Source organism: Bombyx mandarina, chromosome 02 (assembly GCF_030267445.1).
Source record: "Bombyx mandarina strain Sakado chromosome 02, ASM3026744v2".
Classification (NCBI taxonomy): Eukaryota; Metazoa; Arthropoda; class Insecta; order Lepidoptera; family Bombycidae; genus Bombyx; species Bombyx mandarina.
Genome location: NC_143209.1, coordinates 3377292 through 3397980, shown reverse-complemented (window position 1 = coordinate 3397980; position 20689 = coordinate 3377292). Strand labels below are relative to the sequence as shown.

General features: G+C 37.5%; 1 protein-coding gene across 3 annotated transcripts in view; it reads left to right on the top strand.

Annotated features, from left to right (window-relative positions):
• The window catches only part of Hdc (histidine decarboxylase), a 39798-nt gene that overhangs the window by 16354 nt on the left and 2755 nt on the right, over positions 1-20689 (top strand). For 2 of the 3 annotated variants that reach the window (XM_089735256.1, XM_089735263.1), the window contains exons 3-16: positions 600-772; positions 1111-1224; positions 2401-2523; positions 3127-3295; positions 3510-3619; positions 9794-9933; positions 10683-10772; positions 12067-12137; positions 12485-12504; positions 12616-12939; positions 13501-13599; positions 13932-14010; positions 14360-14524; positions 15375-15482. In XM_089735256.1, the coding sequence (XP_089591382.1) occupies positions 600-772; positions 1111-1224; positions 2401-2523; positions 3127-3295; positions 3510-3619; positions 9794-9933; positions 10683-10772; positions 12067-12137; positions 12485-12504; positions 12616-12939; positions 13501-13599; positions 13932-14010; positions 14360-14524; positions 15375-15482 (1785 nt within the window). The remainder of the gene's footprint in view (positions 1-599; positions 773-1110; positions 1225-2400; positions 2524-3126; positions 3296-3509; positions 3620-9793; positions 9934-10682; positions 10773-12066; positions 12138-12484; positions 12505-12615; positions 12940-13500; positions 13600-13931; positions 14011-14359; positions 14525-15374; positions 15483-20689) is intronic. The other variant, XM_089735260.1, reaches the window with a different exon arrangement.

The following is a 20689-nucleotide window of genomic DNA, read 5'->3' as shown; positions in this document are numbered from 1 at the left end:
AAATGCAGTGGTGCATTTATACTAGGGGCAATCGGGGCAAGTGCCCAGAGCGGCAACATTTTGAAAGTAAAAATTTTTTTTTTAGTGTTATCAAGATTGCCCTTAATTAATTCTAATAATTAATATTTTCTTTTTAATTGATAATTCAATTCATCGATTATTTGTGAATTATAATTTTGGCACTTTAGTTAAAAATTAATAATCAAAATGATTTAATCAATTTATTTCCTTGGAGATTTAAAATAATATTCAATTTTTCTATTTTCTGTAATTAAAGAAATTTAATTAGTTTTTTTTTTTTGATGCAATATAATAATTAAGAGTCACCCTTAGTCAAAATTTATTAACGAATATTTATTTATGTTTTTGGAATATATGACTTAAGATAATGTTTCTGCAATAAATTAGTTATTTTAATTTTGAAAAATAAAATATATAAATTTAGCTAAAATTCCAGTATTGGGGCGGATTTTTTTCCGGTGCCCAGGAGCGGCATTAAGTTTAAATCCGGCCCTGGCCAAATGATCGTGTGTGATTTATTTATTTTATTTATTCAATGGAAAATATCTGGTGATTTTCATTATACCGTTCCTTTACAGCAAAAGAGATGGTGGACTACATTGCGGACTATTTGGAGAACATCAGGGACCGCCGAGTCTACCCGGGGGTCCAGCCTGGCTACCTCCACAAGCTGTTGCCGACCGAAGCTCCAGAAAAGCCTGAGAAGTGGGATGATATTTTCAAAGACGTAGACCAACACATCATGCCCGGGGTGAGTTTTTATTGCTTAGATGGGTGGACGAGCTTACCGCCCACCTGGCGTTAAGTGGTTACCGGAGCCCATAGACATCTACAACGTAAATGCGCCAATTACTGATTTACAGCAGAAATAGACAAGGTGGTGGTACCTACCCTAGCGGACTCACAAGAGGTCCTACCACCAGTAATTACGCAAATTATAATTTTGCGGGTTTGATTTTTATTACACGATGTTATTTCTTCACCGTGGAAGTCATTAGAAAAATCGGTACCCGCCAGAATCAACATTAAGCTTTGTCAATTCGCAACTTTAAGCAATTGCCATGTCAAGTTCTATTGTCTCTCACACAGCTGGTCCATTGGCAGAGTCCGCACATGCATGCGTACTTTCCGGCTCTGACGTCATATCCTTCAATTATGGGGGACATGTTATCGAGCGCTCTTAACGTCCTCTGCTTTACCTGGGTAAGTTTAACCTTCTTCTTCTATATCGTTCCCTCAATACTGAGGATCGCAACCACATGCGACGTACTTCCAATGTGCTCGATCATGGGTGGTATGAACTGCATGGTACAGACTACCACCAAGTGCTTCTTTTGCTAGATCTGACCATGTGGCTGGTGTTCTGCCCACGGCGCGCTTGCCCTCTATGCGACCCGTAATTATGAACTTCTCTAATTCATGTCTGGGAGACCACATGATGTGTCCGAAGAAGCTCATATCACGTTCCCGGCAGATGGAAGAGAGCCTTTTTCGGATGTCTAGCTAAGTTTAACCTAGGCAGAATTAATTATGTTTGGAGCTTCACGTGAAAGCGAAGGTCTTTCCTTATTGACGAAGTCGTTTGGTAGACCGATAGTTCCAATTTCTTCCGAAAATTCCAAAAATCTTTTGAAAATTTCGATAGCGAGATTAAGGAACCTATCAAATATCTTGTGTTCTATGATGGCTACCCACTATATTAGGAAAGGAACGTAAGTGAAAAACGTTGAGCAAGTTGAATTATGGAGAAGATTATTTTTCTTTGCACATTAAATGACCAGGGCAGACGTGATTCTGACTACATGGAATTAGAGGGTGCATCTTGGCCTGGAGTTATCGGCAGCGTTGTGCATATTGTTCTGCTAACCAAGTTTTAATTAAGAATTTATTTGCAATAGGCAGTGAATTGTGCTTTTGAAAAGACCGATGTGTATTGCTAAGGTCTGTTTGACCACATTTTTTTAATACGCTTTTATTAGCTTCACACGTATGTAACAGAATCTTTGAACATGATTTTGACCCCCTTCAAAACGTCGGATTAACTCGAAATTTGGCATACTTATTAAGGATCGATAACAATTCAATATTTAAAAAAAATTGAAAATAATGATGTTCAACTAAAAAATAAAAAATAAATAACAGTTTAAAAAAACTAACAAAATACGCTTTTATTACGCTTTTATAGAAAATCCAATAAACTAAAAAATAGAAAATACATCAAATCATTTTTTCTTACACTATTTTTAATTCAAATTTATTAAACTTTATTTTCGTTGGATTTTCGGATTATAAAAGCGTTTTTTTTTTGTTTTTTTTTAAACTATTATTTTTTATACTTCAAAGGTTTAAAAGGATATGCTTTTGATTAAAATACACTAGGCATCTTCTCCGGCCGGTACTGAATTGGAGACTATAGCGATGAACTGGCTGGGCAAACTCCTGGGATTGCCGGAGTGCTTCTTAAATGAGAAGAATGATAGCCCGGGCGGCGGAGTTATCCAGGTATGTTTCTTAGAAATTTAGTGGTGGTATTCATTTTGCGACGTCCATGGATTCGATTGCCGGTAGCAATGCCGCGTGGAACATTAAATTAGTTTTCTTTTATTATTTTTTATTGCTTATATGGGTGGACGAGCTCACAGCCCACCTGGTGTTAAGTGGTTACTGGAGCCCGTAGACATCTATAACATAAATGCGCCACCCACCTTGAGATATAAGTTCTAAGATAGCATAGTTACAACGGCTGCCCCACTCTTCAAACCGAAACGCATTACTGCTTCACGGTAGAAATATGCAGGGTGGTGGTACCTACCCGCGCGGACTCACAAGATGTCCTGCCACCAATTAAAGTCTAGATGGGTCATGTGTTCCGCACTAAACGCTTCATTTTCCCCCCTTTGCCTTTTCATGAGTTCTGTCTCATGCGAGGTTTGGATGCTGGTTGTTGAGCGACAGGAGGTTTTAGTCGGTTCGACTCCGATATGCCCCGCCCTCCATCCCCAGTGGAGGACAAAAGTCCGGTGATTTCCCCCTGACAAAAAAAGAGTCTATCTAGATGGGTTGAGAGAGCTTTTTACGATGCGAGACTTTGATCCATTCAAACAGACTACGGCAAGTGAAGCGACTCTGGTCAGTCTACTGGCAGCTCGCACCAGGGCTTTGATGGAGCTTTCCAAGCTCAATCCAGAGCTCCAAGCGGCAGAGCTGTTGGGACATCTCATCTGCTACTGTTCGGATCAGGCGCATTCTTCTGTCGAGAAGGCCGGGTTAATTGGTGAGTCCTTATTCAACGATCTATCTGAATTTTAACGTAATTATCTTTTTCTGATGCAAAAAGTAGAGCAACTATCAGGCGTTTTTGATGTAGAGAAATGTAAAAAAATACTCATGTAAAAATGTTAACAAAATAATTCAGAAATAATCTTCTGATCATTTGGTATTTGATGGAGAAAATTATGAAGAAATTTGAACGTTTTTTTCTCTCTCAGGCTTGGTTCGTATGAGGTATATCGAGTCTGATGAAGGGCAGAGCATGCGAGGTCCTAAGCTGGAGGAAGCCATCGCTGCCGACAAAGAAAAGGGCCTGGTGCCTTTTTGGGTGAGTCTCCACTTGCCTCAAATTTTGATAGGAAAGTCTTTTTACCATTAGGTAGATTGGAAAGAACATTTCCAAAGTACTCCAGTCTTCAATTAACCAGTCTTATTGATCGTCCAATGTTGTGATGTTGTTGTGAATAATTAATAAGTATCATCTGCGTTTCTTCTATTATTTTGATTTCTGCCATAATTGGGTAGGATACGATAACTACCAGCTACTAAGATGGTACCAAGGTCCAACCAGGTCCTGCCAAGGTCGGTTGGTGATCGCAGCGTCTTGATATAATACTGAAAGAGCGTTGTTGGTCATTATCTGATGAATTTCTTACTCGTGTTCCACACCAACAGGAGAAGTAAAGTTAGATGGTACTGTTTTTAGTCTAATTACCCAAAAATAAACACGGCGGATTCAGATATTGAAATTGACGTGTTTGCTGTTAACCTTTTTATGGAAATCACTGCGCACGACTGACGCATGCGACCTTTCAAGGGCAAAATATACTCTATCAACGAACTATAGAGGGTAGAGGTAAAGAGGATTATCTTGTATAGGGGACGAGTTGAAAAAGTGATCACCTCTAAACAGCAAGTTATTGTTGGACGACTTACCGAAATACTTAGTGGTAGTGGTAGGAAGTGGAAATGAATATAGCAGTTTTAAGCAGAGTGAAGTGTGCCGGATTTAAGTGAAACGTGGTAGTTTATGGCTTGCTATCATGGCGCACATTTCATTGGCACCTTTCCAGCTGACACTTTTTAGTATGTGGCGTTTAAGAACGCACCTTTTTATAATGCGTAAGCCGGAACGCACGAGAGGTGGGTATAAGAATATAGTCTGTGTCACGGGACCTTTTTACCGCCGAAAATTTAAAACGTAAAAACAGTTTATAATGTGTTTAATGACTAATATAATATAATAACCTAGAATTGTTTATGCCGCTACAACAATCAAATGTCTATTGTTTCAACTGTGGTGTTAATTACATAAAACACGACTTTACGGCGAAATAAAGAAGAGACTCTATATGAACTCCCTCAAGTAAATTAAGATCCTACACTAAGGCTCCTTACTTCTACCCTCCATACAATGAACGAACCCATTACTGACAGTTGCAATAATTCTGTTGGTGATATTGAACATTTCATATTTATATGTGAGTGCTTTTCGTTCGACAGATTGATTCTTGTCAGTGAAATTAGCGACATAGTGCAAAATCAAGTGACAGTGCAAGATCCCTCTCGCCGCCTGAGTGATATGTTAAAAAATAATTCCTATTACGTGCCTCTATATAAAAATTCATCAAAAATACAGAGGGGAAATTATAATAAACCGAATAAAAGTACTCAAGACTTGGCCTAAAGGTCTAGATACCAGGCCATAAACTCCAAAACATTACTGACAGTTACATTGACATTAATAGTCAACAGTTTGACATTTGACAATTTGCAATATGTCTGTGGCATTGGTGCAGTGTTGCCATGTGAATAACTTAGATATCTAGTCCAATACGTGGAAATCTATACTGTTGTATATCTATTATCTCTAACATATAGTACATGCATATATTACCGCTAAAACACACTTTAAATTTCCTCTAAGCGATTCAAACAGTTACCACTTTATGCCTATGCCACTGACGGTGAAAATAATAAATTTAGAATACAAAGTAATGAAGGAATTAAGTACAAAATGAAGCACCATCAATGAGAAATTTAAATGTATTACTTAGCCAAGGTATTAGCGGGTGGGCCAAGTTATAAAAGAAATACCGGTAGCCAATTAAGTTCTATAAAGCACGGTTTTAAGATTAATTGCATGTAGTAGTAGGTCTGCGAGAAATCGTTTTTTACGAGAAAACGGATTTATATTAACATAACCGTCGTTATTAATGCTAATATACTTTTTTTTTGTTTAGATGGATGGGCGATCTCACAGCCCACCTGGTGTTAAGTGGTTACTGGAGTCCATAGACATTTACAACGTAAATGTGCCACCCACTTTGAGATTAAGTTGTAAGGTCTCAGTATAGTTACAATGGCTGCTCCACCCTTCAAGCCGAAACGCATTACTGCTTCACAGCAGAAATAGGCGCGGTGGTGGTACCCACCCGTGCGGACTCACATGAGATCCTACCACCAGTAAGACAACCACAGGCCATAATGTGAATCTTTATCAGCGTAAATCAAACACTTATCCACAGACACAGCTCACTGAGTTTCTCGCCGGATCTTCTCAGTAGGTCGCGATTCTAATTCAGTGATAGATTCTGCGAAGCACTGCTCTTGCTAAAGCTAGTGTTAGCAAATTCTTTCAGGCTGAGCCCGTGAGCTCACCTATCCGTCCGGGCGTAGCTAAAATAGCCTCTTAGGCCACCAGCGAATAAGTAGGAAAAAAAATCATAAATCATTTAAGAGCCTAAATAAAATTCTGTGAAATTCACTGACGATCAAACGATTCATCATCAAAATATAACGATGCGAAGGAAGCAAAAAAAAAACGCTTTTCTCTCGAGAATCACACCAAACTTTTCAGACATTTATAATCCTTGCTTCAACACAAATTGGTCTCAATGGGACGGACCACGTTCCTATGTTTATAGAAATGAAAACAATCCCATTTTAATGATGAAATTGAAAGGCTTTGTCGCAATATCATTTTAAAAATATTATACTTTCTGCAATGGGATTTGTGGTCCTCCATAGACTGGAGAGATGCTTTTTAAATTGACGATAATTTATTGTTTGGTATTACGCGATAAAGTTTAATCAAAAGCGAGAAAGAAAGACATAATAATTATTTATTACTCAATTCAACATGTTCTTATTTTTTTAGATGGGTAGACGAGCTCACCGCCCACTTGGTGTTAAGTGGTTACGTACCATAGACATCTACAACGTAAAAAAATTAACGAATAAATATATTGCAGTTGTCCTAGTCCAATTACTACTAGTGATAGTAATCCTACTGGTGGTAGGACCTCTTGTGAGTCCACGCGGGTAGGTACCACCACCCTGCCTATTTCTGCCTTTAAGCAGTAATGCTTTTCGGTTCGAAGGGTGGGGTAACCGTTGTAACTATACTGAGACCTTAAAACTTATATCTCAAGGTGGGTGGCGCATTTACGTTGTAGATGTCTATGGGCTCCAGTAACAACTTAACACCAGGTGGGCGGTGAGCTCGTCATCCCAACTAAGCAATAAAAATAAAAAAAACATGATGTCTATGGACTCCGGTAGCGTAATAATACCCGCATGAGCAATTAAAAAACTTAAATTGATCGACATAAAACAAACTTAATTTGTCGTACGCTCGCCAAAATGACTCGTAAATTTTTTGTCAACAAGCCTATTTTACCTAAAGGGAGAGATACGCAAAACTCCTTGACACGGCAAAAAGTAATTAGAAGCCTATATGAAACTCGGAAGGGTTCATAATTGAATAACGCCTGAAGATAGCGAGATGGCTCCATCTTATTATTACATGATTATCGAAAAGCGCTACATAATTAATTGACTTAAAATCGATTTCGAAAAAGAGGTATTTGTCGATTATTATAGATGAATTATATACGATATAAACGGAATAAAAAATTAAGGATAATAACCAGGGCAATGTTTTCTTTAGTATTTTGACTGTAAAAAAATTGCAATTGTCGCCTTTAATATGTGTAGCAAACGACTTTCATTAGGATATAGATTTGCAAAATGAAATTCTGATTTGAGGATGGGTTAGCTATTGTACAGTAGTCTTGAGAGCTCGACTCGACTTAGGCTATGTATTTTTGGAATCCGTCAGCCACTTAACCAGGCGGGTCGTGGTCTGGCCAATCTCCCCCTTGCACCCCGATAGATTAATCCCGAGAAAGTTTGCACAAAGCTAAATCATATCTCAGCTTTCTAATCTAATCGATTGCATCGTTAGCGTCCCGAATCGTCTCGTTAATGTTTGCAAAATATAATGTTAGCGATTTTAATAAAAGCTCCGATTAGAGCTTTATTAAATTGCATTATTCAGTGGTACTTTAGGTTTCTTTTTTACGTATTCTCATAACACTCTCTTCTCTTCTGTTCTTCAACCTGCGTCCACACAATGTTGAGTGGGTCTCTTTGTATGCATCCCATTCTTTTCCTTCTTTTTTTAAATTTCTGCCTATGCTGATAGCCTTGAGAGGCTATTTCAGCGTTGCCCTAGCGTGTAGGTGAGCTCTTGGGGCTCAAACTGGAGGTGTTGCTATTCGCAGAATTTACCACCGGATCGTAAATGCTACCCATTGAGAAGATCCGCCGAGAAACTCAGTGGGCTGTGTCTATGGGTTAATTTACTCGCTGAGCCCTTCGTCGCAAGCGACGGGTTCGGCCAGGACGGTGACCGGTGCTTGGGGTACCTAAAAGCACCGTTATCCTTTTCCTTCCGATCCTTATCAACTATTTAGACCAAGTCATCGGTCCACCTCATTGGCTATCTGTTCACGTTACGACGTCCAGTATGCGGTCTCCGCGCAGAATGATGCCTGACGTGGTACGCCTTACCACCAGTAGTTCAAAACCGAGAATTCTCAAAGAATATAATAGGCCTGAAATTAATTAATTCCCGAAGAAAACAATAAAATAATAACTGTAGATATGTATATTCAGTGGTATATGTCTTATGTGTTTTCTTTAATAATGTCGTAAATGGCTTGGTCGATCTTGATTTAATAGCACATCGCAACACACTGCTGTATCTTTTTCAGTATTTCTCTGAATAATTTACTGGTGGCAGGACCTCTTGTGAGTCCGCACGGGTAGGTACCACGACCCTGCCTATTTCTACTGTGAAGTAGTAATGCATTTCGGTTTGAAGGGTGGGGCAGTCGCTGTAACTATACTGAGACCTTAGAACTTATGTGTCAAGGTGGGTGGCGCATTTGCGTCGTAGATGTATATGGGCTCCAGTAACCACTCAACAGCAGGTGGGCTGTGAGCTCATCCACTCATTTAAGCAATAAAAAAAAAATTGTCGCCGCAAATGTTTGTTGCCGCATTTTGTGCAATTACACCTACCAACCTGTTGATAGTTTTCGAATTTCAATTGTGTTTTGGTGTACAATAAAGTCTAGTATATTCTCTCTGTCTCTGTCCCTCTAAGCTGCAATTGTTTTTAAGATTGAGTTTGTATTAAATAGAAAACAAACTAGAAATAAGTTTTGAAAAGTGATTTGGCTTTGGGGGACTGAATTATCAGTTCATTTTGGAAATTGAACCGTCTTACCCAAATACTTTGGGAATCTCCAGTTTTCTTCTTCTATATCGTTCCCTTACTACTGAGGATCGCGACCACATGTGACGTTCTTCGTCTGTATTCGATCATGGGTGGCATGGACCGCATGGTGCAGATCTCATGATCACTGTCATTTCCAGTTTAGATGACAGTTATTATGAAAGAGAAGGTGAAATTCCTTCACTGACATTTTCATTTATTTAAATCTTTGGCGCGTTTCTGTGTAGTTTAATTAAAACATTACTAATATGAGTACGGCACTAGGGCAAGGCTATAATATCTTGGTATTGTTATGCTGGTACGAGTAACGCCATCTGTCGTCATTAAGCTAAAACTGATATCGAAACAACTTGAAAATCTTTTGAGTGTTCTGGAAAATTCTAAACGCAGCCGACTAAAAAGCGTGGCATAGAGAACAAGAGAATGCAGTTCTATTTGAAGCGAAGAACGGAACACAGATAGAGATTGAAGAAGTAGATAATGATAGTTTTTTTCATGGGATGATGAAGAGCTCACGGCTCGCCTGGTGTTATGGTTACCGGAGACCATAGAGATTAAGAACATAAATGTCGCCACCTAACTTGGCACACGAGTTTTTACTACTAAGTCTCACAGACTTACACAACAGAAATTAGAAGTTCGTAAAGATGCACAAGCAATTAAGCAAACTACGACTTAAGAAAGAATAAGAAACATTGGTACCCGCCTGCGGGATTCGAACATCGGCACCGTTGCATCGCTCGATACGAACTCACAAGGCGTCTTATTCTTTAGGCCAAGACGACTTCAAAAGCATACCATTAATTGCAATTATAATTACCTTTAATTTTGATAGGTATTTCAGTGAAGAGTTTTTAATTATCTTGAGTTGCAGATCGAGACAATATTTAAAAAAAAAACACTCGCTATTTTCAGGTGTGTGCAACATTAGGCACAACAGGATCTGTGGCGTTCGACAATCTCCGTGAGATAGGTCAGGTCTGCCAGAAACACGGAGCCTGGCTACACGTGGATGCGGCATATGCTGGAAGCGCTTTCGTTTGTCCCGAATACAGGTATCGCATATCCTAATTCGCAAAAATAATTTTCTAATGAGTCCCCATAGCGTTGTTTTCTTTGAGTGGTAAATAGTTTTTTTTTTGCAATGAAACAAAGCTGTCTAGCATTAAGTGGAAGAAGAATAGGAACCTATTGGGTTTTCGGAAGAAGGAATGGAAGGAGTGGAAGAAGAATAGGAACCTATTGAGCTATAAGAATAGGAACCTATAGGGAGAATAGGAATAGGAGCCTTAGGTCTATTTAAATAACTTTCTGCAACATAACTGATGATGGCATCTTGGAGCGGCTCAACGGGCAAGAGAAGTCGAGGGAGACCACTAACCAGATGGGAAGACGATCTTAGACGAACAGCTGGCCCAAACTGGATAGACGTAGCACAGGATAGAGACGCTTTTGCGCAGGGACCTCGTAGGAGGTTCAGCCCTCTACCCGAAAAAAAAAAAAAAAAGATAGAGACGCTTGGGCATCTTTGGAGGAGGCCTTTACCCGATCCGGGGTTCTTGCTAACTAAATTTTACTGATTCATTACAAAACTTTTACATCCTAAATACTAATACATACATTTATATTTATTATATATTTTTTTAAACTTTGTAAACCAAGAAATAAACGACTTATTATTATTATAATAACTGATGATGGGTATACTCAATAGGGCACATGCTCAATTTCTGTTCGCAATGAACAAACGCACTCTATACATTCACTTTATATAGTGAGAAATTACAAAATGAACAATTTTCAGACATTGGCTGGATGGCGTGGAACTTGCCGATTCCTTCGCTTTTAACCCGTCTAAATGGTTAATGGTGAACTTTGACTGCACTGCGATGTGGTAACAATTATACTTATTCCTTTTTTCAATGAACAACAAACAGTAAAGAAAATTTTCAAGCGATTTTTTTTTTTTGCTTAGATGTGTGGACGAGCTCACAGCCCACCTGGTGTGAAGTGGTTACTGGAGCCCATAGACATCTACAACGTAAATGCGCCACACAACTTGAGAGATGAGTTCTAAGGTCTCAGTATAGTTACAACGGCTGCCCCACCCTTCAAACCGAAACGCATTACTGCTTCACGGCAGAAACAGGAAGGGGCGGTGGTACCTACCCGTGCGGACTCACAAGAGGTCCTACCACCACTATTTCCCAGAACTTATTTTTTGAAATCTTTGGAGAGATAATTTCCATCGAAGTAAATTTTAGAAATAAATCTACGTTACAATCATATCAAAATTACCTCAAATTTTAATGTGTGTCTCTGTATCTACGTTTTTATACGGTTGGATGGAGTTTGATGTTTCTTATTTTTTGATTGTTTTTTTCAATTTAATTTGTTTGACATCACTATTATACTGAAGGAAGCTGGATACAAACCCCAAACCAAACGCAGACACCATAAGGCACGTCTAGTTTGGAGTAGATATCCAAAATAACTTCTCAAATTGGTCCAAGATATAGGCGTTTTGGTGTTGGTTGGTTGGTTTTGGTGGTTAAATATCCAGATGTAAAAAATATAACTATGAAATAAATCTACGCTAGAGACTAGCCTATTATCGTTAATATCCAAAATAGATTAGACCGATATATATCTGATCGCCTCTTCGATCTACTGGTTAATTTGACTATTGAACTTTTGCACGATTGTTCGGTGCCTGATCTGAGTCGTTCAATATTTTTTATGAAAGATACTATGGATATTCGAAGACTGAATCTCTTAACTCAGAAGAAAATTCTAGCTTGGCTAATGAGTCTGAATAAATTCTATTTAAAACGGTTGTAGTTACGGGAGAAGTGGGTTAAAGCAAGATTACTGGTTGTAGGACCTCTTATGATTCCACACGGGTAGGTCACCTATTTCTGCCGTGAAGCAGTAATGCGTTTCGGTTCGAAGGGTGGGGCAGCCGTTGTAACTATACTGAGACCTTAGGACTCATATTTCAAGGTGGGTGGCGGTATTTACGCTGTAGATGTCTATGGGCTCTAGTAACCACTTAGCACCAGGTGGGCTGTGAGCTAGTCCACCCAACTATGCAATAAAAGAAAATTATGAAAAATCAAATGTATAAATGAGTTTTCTAGGTTATACGAATAGAAATAAAAGTATTACAGACTTGTTCTCTTTTATAGGGTAAAGGACAGTACTGCTCTGCATCGAACCTTCAATGTCAATCCAATTTACTTGAGACACGAAAATTCAGGTAATTGTGTTTTTTTTAACTTCCCGATTACAAGCATATCGTCTAAAAGTGGCTTTAGTGAGCACTTGTGAGTCGATCGACAGCCTATGACATTGTATTGTAATATTATTTACCTTTAGTACATTTAGGAGTAATGAGAGAAATATATGTATATGAATATATTTACCAACATACTAGCATACTATATTTTGCCACAATTCGACTCACCTGTTTGTACGCTGTGGCGTATTTTATTTACAATCAATAGTATTTATGCATTAATACATTTAGTTTCATTTTTCAACAAAACTAAAACCGTTTACTGTAATTTGAAATTAATTAAACAAAAATAATGTTTTCTTTAACAGGAAAAGCAATAGATTACATGGTAAGTTTTTTTTTAAGATTTCATTTTTTATCAGTTCGAAATTTTAACGGTTTATTTTGTTTCTTTCTTATTAACATTCCGGTTTTTTTTTAAATGTGACTAAAAACTCAGGTCGGATCCCAGAACGAAGACATAAAAAAGTTGACACTAAAAAAGATAAACATTATGAAAGATATTGATCATCCGAAAGCCGAGGATAACAAAGTTGATAGCAAATTTAACAAAAACAATGGGGTAATCACACAAATTGAGAATCGTAATATTACCAAAGTTGATGCCGTCGAAGTGAGTACCGATGTTGATGGTGATATTGGTAAAGATGACGATTTATACGATGCTGTTGGCGAAACAAAGAACCTTCATGGCTACAATAAAATATCACACGGATGTGGTAAAACAATACAACTGGAAGATCCTAATAAGAAGGAGCTACTTGTGAGATGTTTGATGATAGGTGATGGGTTTTTGGTGGTGGGGTATTTAAGCTTGGACAGCGCCACGTTGCCAACGCTGCTGGGGGTTGATGCTTAGTGCATGGGAAATTAAAACTTAGTGCTTGATTTTAAGAATTCAATACTGCTCAAATAAAAACTATTGATTCGGTTGGTAGACAACAGCGATATTTAGAATCAAAAACTGTGAATATAAATTTAGGACTGGATACCAGATTAAATGTATTTAACATTCATAAAGTCACGAGGTGTTGGTAAGCATTTAGCACCAGGCGGCTCTAATAGAAATTGCAAACGAAAGTTTTAGTGCACAACTTAGTACCTACTAACTGTAAAATGAAAATACGATATCTAAGCTATACATTTCTGACCTGTAACTGCAGACTTAAGCAGTCAAAATTTATCCGATTGAATACGTATTCGCGAGATAAAATCCTTCAATAGATGCATGATGCTACATTCACCTCTATAGCGGATATTGGTAGCACATTTAAAAAAACATAAAAGACAATTAAGAAAAATGAGGATTATTTTAAATTTGCAGCATTGGCAGATCCCGTTGAGTCGTCGTTTCAGAGCTTTAAAGCTCTGGTTTGTCCTGCGAAACTACGGTGTTGTTGGTATTCAAAAACATATTCGTGAGGTGAGCAATAGTTAACTCTATTTTCCTTTTGAAAGAAGAATCTAGAAAACTACTCTATTGATTACCTCAGCGTGCTTTTAACAATGTGACGTACTGTTATTAATATTAAGTTAGTTGGGAGCCAGGACACTTTGAAAGCAATGTCTTATTTATTAATTTGCTGCCAAAAAATTGTATGAATTTGAAGAATAGGTCTTTATTCAAGTTATTGAAGATGTTAATTGCAACCGTTCACATTTTTATATCTACATACCAGAGATTTGGGCAATTTTTTAAATTTGTTTTATCCTAAATTCCATTTTTTAAACATCAAAACTTATATATTATTTCAGGGTGTGCGCTTGGCCCAAAAATTCGCGGCTCTAGTGCTGGCCGATCCGAGATTCGAAATTCCACAACCAAGTAACTTGGGTAACTTGAGCTTTTTTTAAAGTTTTAATTCGAAATTCGCTTTAGAAAACTATCAACTTATCAATAATCGGGGCCGCGTTTGATGAAAATTAGACTGATTCGCAATAATATCCGTATAGGCTAATTGAATTAGTAGTTAATTGAACTAGCTTCATTATGCATAGGGTGCTTTTCGGAATCGAGATTAAGAGAAAATCTGATATATACAACTCTGTAAGGGCAACACGGTATTCTTAGAATGAGTATGCTTAGTATGCACAGTATAATATGAATGGTCTGACTTGATCACAAGGTTTATAATTGTAGAACCCACACCCCTGATAAACTTTATAGTGGTAATATCTCTTAGGTATGGTGGCATTCCGTCTGAAAGGCGACAACGCTTTCACCGAGCGTCTCCTGAAGCGGTTGAACGCTCGTGGCTACATCCACGCCGTCCCCGCCTGTTTCAAAGGCATCTACGTCATCAGATTCACCGTCACCTCTCAGAGGACGACTAATCAGGATATTTTGGGTATTTTTCTTTTACACTGGCCCGATTATTTGTCAATGTTAAGAGGGTTAAGTAATGGAGACAAAAGCTTCATATTAAAAAAAATGAAGTTACAATTGAGTTAGTAATTAGCTACCCTCCTACGAAGGCTAACAAGCCGTCGTGGTCTAAATGATAAGCGATGTACTCGTATCCAGCGATGCGAATATTCCAGTGATTCAAATCTCTCAGGCAGATAAGAATTTGACTATGTAAATCTGTACTTAAGGCGTGCTTATGACTTCCAATGAAATCGAAGAGCAAAATTATTGGGGCTTATGATATTGTTACGCGCTGAGGGTTCAGGATAAATAAAATTTCACCAAAGTATAACTTAAAAACTGTATTCAACACTTCACAAACACTTTAAAACACTCAACAAACACTTTAAAACTCTCAATTCGCTTGTTCCGCTCCGATTCAGGTGATCCGTTCGCTGTTTCGCTTCGAGTAGTTCCGATTACTGACTGACTGCGTGCCATCTCTACAACGTTTTTATAGCCGATACCTCATCCCTAGAACTATCGAGAATATTCTACACATCTCTAGTAGTTGTTTCCGCTATCTGTCAATAGATGGCGTTTTACTTCTCGAACGTTCTAGATAATACTATATCCTTCGATATTCGCTCGACTATTCGGCGATTGATGGCGTTACTCTTACCGGCGTAACAATATCTATGGACTTCGGTACCTAATATGACTGTTGGTTAAAATTCTGGAGCCTTGAAATCCAGCTATTCACAGATGAATTCTTCAATAACTGTTCGGTATTCAATTGTGACGCGACATTTGCATTATGTTCTTAAGAGAATTATGTATCTGTATTTCAGACGATTGGAACGAAATCAAAATTGTAGCTTCCGAGATATTAACCGACGCGTTTGGTTCGGAGAACGGTAACATTGCTGTGGTCAAGAAGCCAAGAATCTCATTAAAAGGTAAGGTTTTTGTTTCCAACTTACAAACTGTTATACGGAATTGAGAGTGGATCTTTTAAAAAAAAATTCGTGGCAGCGTAAAGGGATCAAAAAAAGTAATAAAATATCTGCGGTATCCTCCAAATACCTTCAGAAAGCAATAAAGTGAAGTGAAACATAAAAGTGTAAAAGAATACTTAAATACAAAAGTGTATAACAAATCTTAGGAGTGAAAATCGAAGTGTAAACAAGATAAACTTGTGTTTACCTAATCATAAAAATCTAAAATTCAAGTTCATCTGTTCGAGCCCGTCTACTTTTGTTCGTCTACGCAAATGGGGTGAAGTCGAGCCCCAACTACATCTCCATCCTGAGGCCACGCAATCCATCAAGCCAAGACCAAGCAACAGAAGCCACAGCATCACGCCTCCGAAATTCTTTCTATGGTGGTGTTCATCTATGTAGTAAGTGAACCAGTGCTATCTCGAGTCAAGAAATTGTGGATTTATAGACATTACCTAATTAAAGTTTAACATATTATATCCCCTTAATATTAATTAGTATAATCTGTAACGAAAATTATTTAAGAACTTTTGTATCCGAATGTAAATTATATTAAACTAATTTTAATAACTTAAGTTACAATATGTTTAGTCCTTGAGAACATCGAATAGCTTCGTCGACTATCCAGAACTTATCACGTCGAGATGGTAGCGTTATCGAATTACTTGTTTGTCCGACTATTACACCGTGACGTAACTTCATTGTTGCTTAAATATTTCTCAAACTTCAACAACCATGTCTTAAAAGAAACGCAATGGAGGACAGCAATAACCCGCCAAACGAGTGCAAAAAATATGCGTATCGAAAATTTAAGCGAACAACACTCACCCCAAACTCCAATAAAAACAGTTATTATCAACAAATCGCCACACGATTCTGAATCTATTTATATTAAACTACTAATATCTTCCATAAATATAGGTACCTTATATAAAAATAATTACTTCTGTTTCTTCGAAGCCATTTTCATTGGTTCTTTTTTGATGAGGGTAAATAAAAAAACTTGTCAACTCACGCCCGGTCATCGAATGACAGTTACACGAATATCGCGCGCTTGGTACGAGCATCTGCCGCTTGTTACATCTCAATATCTTAGACTTTTGCTACTTTTCTCTTACGAACTCCTACGGACGATCATCATCGTCGTAGTGCGAGTGTTATACCGGTTTAGTGAGCATAACTAATTTAGAGGAGAGTTCTCAAGCCGTCAGGCCGACTGCCGCCATTACGCGTCGTCCAGCAGTCAAGTTTCTTGGATTCTGCAGCCTACAAGGAGCCATCGACGGGTTGCCAGGTACGTCTACTACTCATTTTAAAATTACCTAGCCTCGGCCTCTTTTTGTTCATCCTTTGGCGATACTCGCCCCCCCACAGGAACCTACGGGATACTAGAACCAGTGCACCGCCGTAGTGAAAAATTCTAAAAATTTAATTTTCCCCCGCCAATCGTTATTAATTGACACAGGTGCGTCGTCTATTATCCTGATATCTAATTTGTCAATCGAAGTGTTACCTGAAATCACTCAAAATATTATTAAGTTCAAATTGGCTCGTCGGGTACAAAATCAACCCTTGGGCATATCCCTAATCCAATTCGACGCACTAAAACACAACTTTGACGTTGTCACCTTACGATAGTACACCTAATCGGGAATGACTTCTTTAATGCAATGCACGGAAAAATCGATTACCCCAAACATCAACTAAAATTAAATAAAATTCCCTTTAAGTTACAATTTAACAAGTCTGGCGTAATTCCAAGATTTCCGAAACTAAAATCGAATGTACTGTACTAAACACTAAAATTCATGAAGGTCTCATTTTAAATCAACATCCGTACCTACATTGCCAACTGGATCATCAAAACCAAAAAAAAATCCAGAATCAACATATCCGTCGTGAATACATACGAACAACCGTACTAAAGTTAAGATTGACACCACTGGATAAAATAGGACAAATTCTTATCGCCCATCTAAACTATGAGGAGAAACCACAATTTTTCCAACCTTGCCAATAATTTTCAGATATTTTCCATCTCCCTGGCGATCTGTTGACATATTCAAATGAAATAAAACACGAAATAAAAACGACAACATCTACCCCCCTCTATGTTAAAAAAACCTATCGCTTTCCGGAGTGCCACAACCAGGAAATCGATACACAAATCCGTAAAATGTTAGAATAAGGTATCATTAAGCCTTCAGCATATCCCATCTCTCTTGGTCGTCTCCAATCTACCCAAAAAAGAAGACGTTTCTAGTGAAAAGAAGTGGAGGGTAGTCATAGACTACCGAAAACATAATGAAATCACTGTCTGGGACTCATACCCCATTTTAAACATCCGAAATATGAGATCAACTTAGTAGAAGCAAATATTTTAGCACATTGGATCTCGCCTCTGGGTTTCATCAAATCCAAATGAACCCTGAGGATTCTACGAAGACTGCTTTTACTGTTCCCCAAAGCCGATTCAAATTCAGCCTTGGCCTTAAAAACGCATCATCTACATTTCAGATTGATTTGGCACTTTCAGATTGCAGTGTTTTGTCTATTTAGATGACAGATCCTGATTTTGTGAACTCTAACATCAGCTTTTATTTTGATCCGGTTGGTTCACGAACATCTAAGTATAGTGATACCTGTAGACATATATTTTATCAAGCCTCACCTAGATATATATAGGCAGCTCTAAAAGTAGCATGTACTCTATGTTACAAGAGTCAAATATTTGTAGAAATTGAATGCGAAAATGTTATTCAACCTCTTGAAGTCAGATATGCAGACATGCTCATAATTTCGACTCATTTCCTCATCTCCTTAATCATATGACTAAGAGGTCCGCATGGTTGTCCAATATTGTTGAAGCTGGATTCAAATATTTATTCGGCACCATGGATGAGGACGACGCTATTCATTACGACAACGCTGTTCAAACTCTACAAAAGGACTTTGGTCCTTATGAAACAAAACATTGTCATTTCTACCTCTACTCTTAAAATATTCTATGAAATTATCAAAAACCTCGTAGCTAATATAAAATCCTTGAACAGCATTGTCAACTGGATATTAGAAAGATCAAAAAATGTGACTAAAGAATCCTTTAATTAAATATTAGAACTAAAATTATGAAAGTTGTTTATATGTTAGAAAATAGCTTAATCACTTTATCATTTAAACTAAAAGATATTTCTAACGTTCTAACGTTCAGTAAGAATAATGTTCTTTATGTTGCTATATGTTCTCCTCAACAGCTATGTAATGACTTAGTGGGTAACTATAGACTCCTACCAAGTTCTAAAGAGCTTCCAATACATTTAAACCCATGTAATGTTCATACATTAATGGATGTATCTTGCTTAAGTACATTTTGTCACAATAGCAAAATCATATTTGTTGTTATGATACCTTTAGTTAACCCTTTATATGTATCGTGTGTAAGAAATAAGCATGTATCGTGTATTAACTTACCAGAAATAAGTATGTATTAATTGTCATTTAAAAACGAATCTTACCTTACTACGAGTATTATTCCTATTAATATTTATATTGCGTTTTCAAGAGACAGAAGTCAATATTGTGATTTTAATGATTTAAGTAAATGTAAGTTAATATCCGAAAATTATAATTGTAAAAATGTCAACACCCTGTCCAGTATAACCTATTCTTATATGTGTAAGCGAGATTGTTACAAAGATATTAATTTCCATGCCTGATAATCGTGCGATTAAAACGATAGTATACCTAATCGGGAATGAGTTCTTTAATGCAATGCACGGAAAAATCGATTACCCCAAACATCAACTAAAATTAAATAAAGTTCCCTTTATGTTACAATTCAACGAGCCTAGTGTAATACTAAGATCGAAACTATAATCGAGTGTACTGCACTAAATCCGAAAAATAGCGAAGTATGGTAGGAACTAAACGGGAACAGATGGATATTTAATTCCACACGGCTGTATATTGGAATGGTATCCAAACGTTTAAACAAAAATAGGTCATTTTACCGGTGACTTTGAAATTATCAAATACATTTCAAACCATCCAAATAATTCTGATCCAGCCGTGTCCTTTCCTAGAACTCGTCTTAAACATACTAGCCTTTTCATTTCATAACTTCTAAATTTATTGACTACTTCGTTTATTAACTAGAAAGATAACCTCGAAACTCTTAACAGTAAGCTTAACAAGATCATTGAACAACCTCAGGTACTTATAGGTGACGATTATTTCATAAATAAATAAATTTCTAATTGTATACACTATTGTGATAATTTTAAGTGTAGCTTTAGTATATAAACTGTTTAAGATTCAATTATTCCCATAATCCAGATGTATCTCCAGATCCGGAATCCTATTTCTAATAATCCTAGAATCCGCATCATTACACAACATAACATAAATTCACCATTAAGGGTGTGGGTTTAATCCTAGCCGGGGGGCAAATTGGTGGCAAAAGTGGGATACCGAGGATCTTTTATTATGTTTTTTGATCCCACCGCTGCTACTTATTTGCTATAAGGAATTGAGAGAGGATATTATTAAAAAATATTTAATAATAAAATATTAAGTATTACAACGACAATGACGGTATTCGTGCCGTGTCGAATTAGGAATAGGACTGATTGGATTGGAGAAAGCAATCCCTTTCTAATAAAGAATCATGAGTGCTGATGTTATCCAGGAAAATTGATGATGAAAACAAAGTTAGAAACCAGAGGGTATCGTAACAAAACGAAATTCATCTCAATCTTAATATCCTAAAAAGGCTAATTTAAATCGTTTCAATAATCAATTGAAGTCGTCGTGGCCTAAAGGATAAAACGTCCGGTGCTTTCGTATGTAGCGATGCATAAGCGTTCGAATCCTGCCGGCAGGTACCAATTTTTCCAATGAAATACGTACTTAACAAATGTTCACGATTGACTTCCACGGTGAAGGAATAAAATTGCGTAATAAAAACCAAAGCCGCAAAATTATAGTTTGCTTAATTACTGGTGGTAGGACGTCTTGTGAGTCCGCACGGGTAGGTACCACCACCCTGCCTATTTCAGCCGTGAAGCAGTAATGCGTTTCGGTTTGAAGGGCGGGGCAGCCGTTGTACTGTTAAAAGTGTGATCTTACAACTCATGTCTCAAGGTGGGTGTCGGCATTTACGTTGT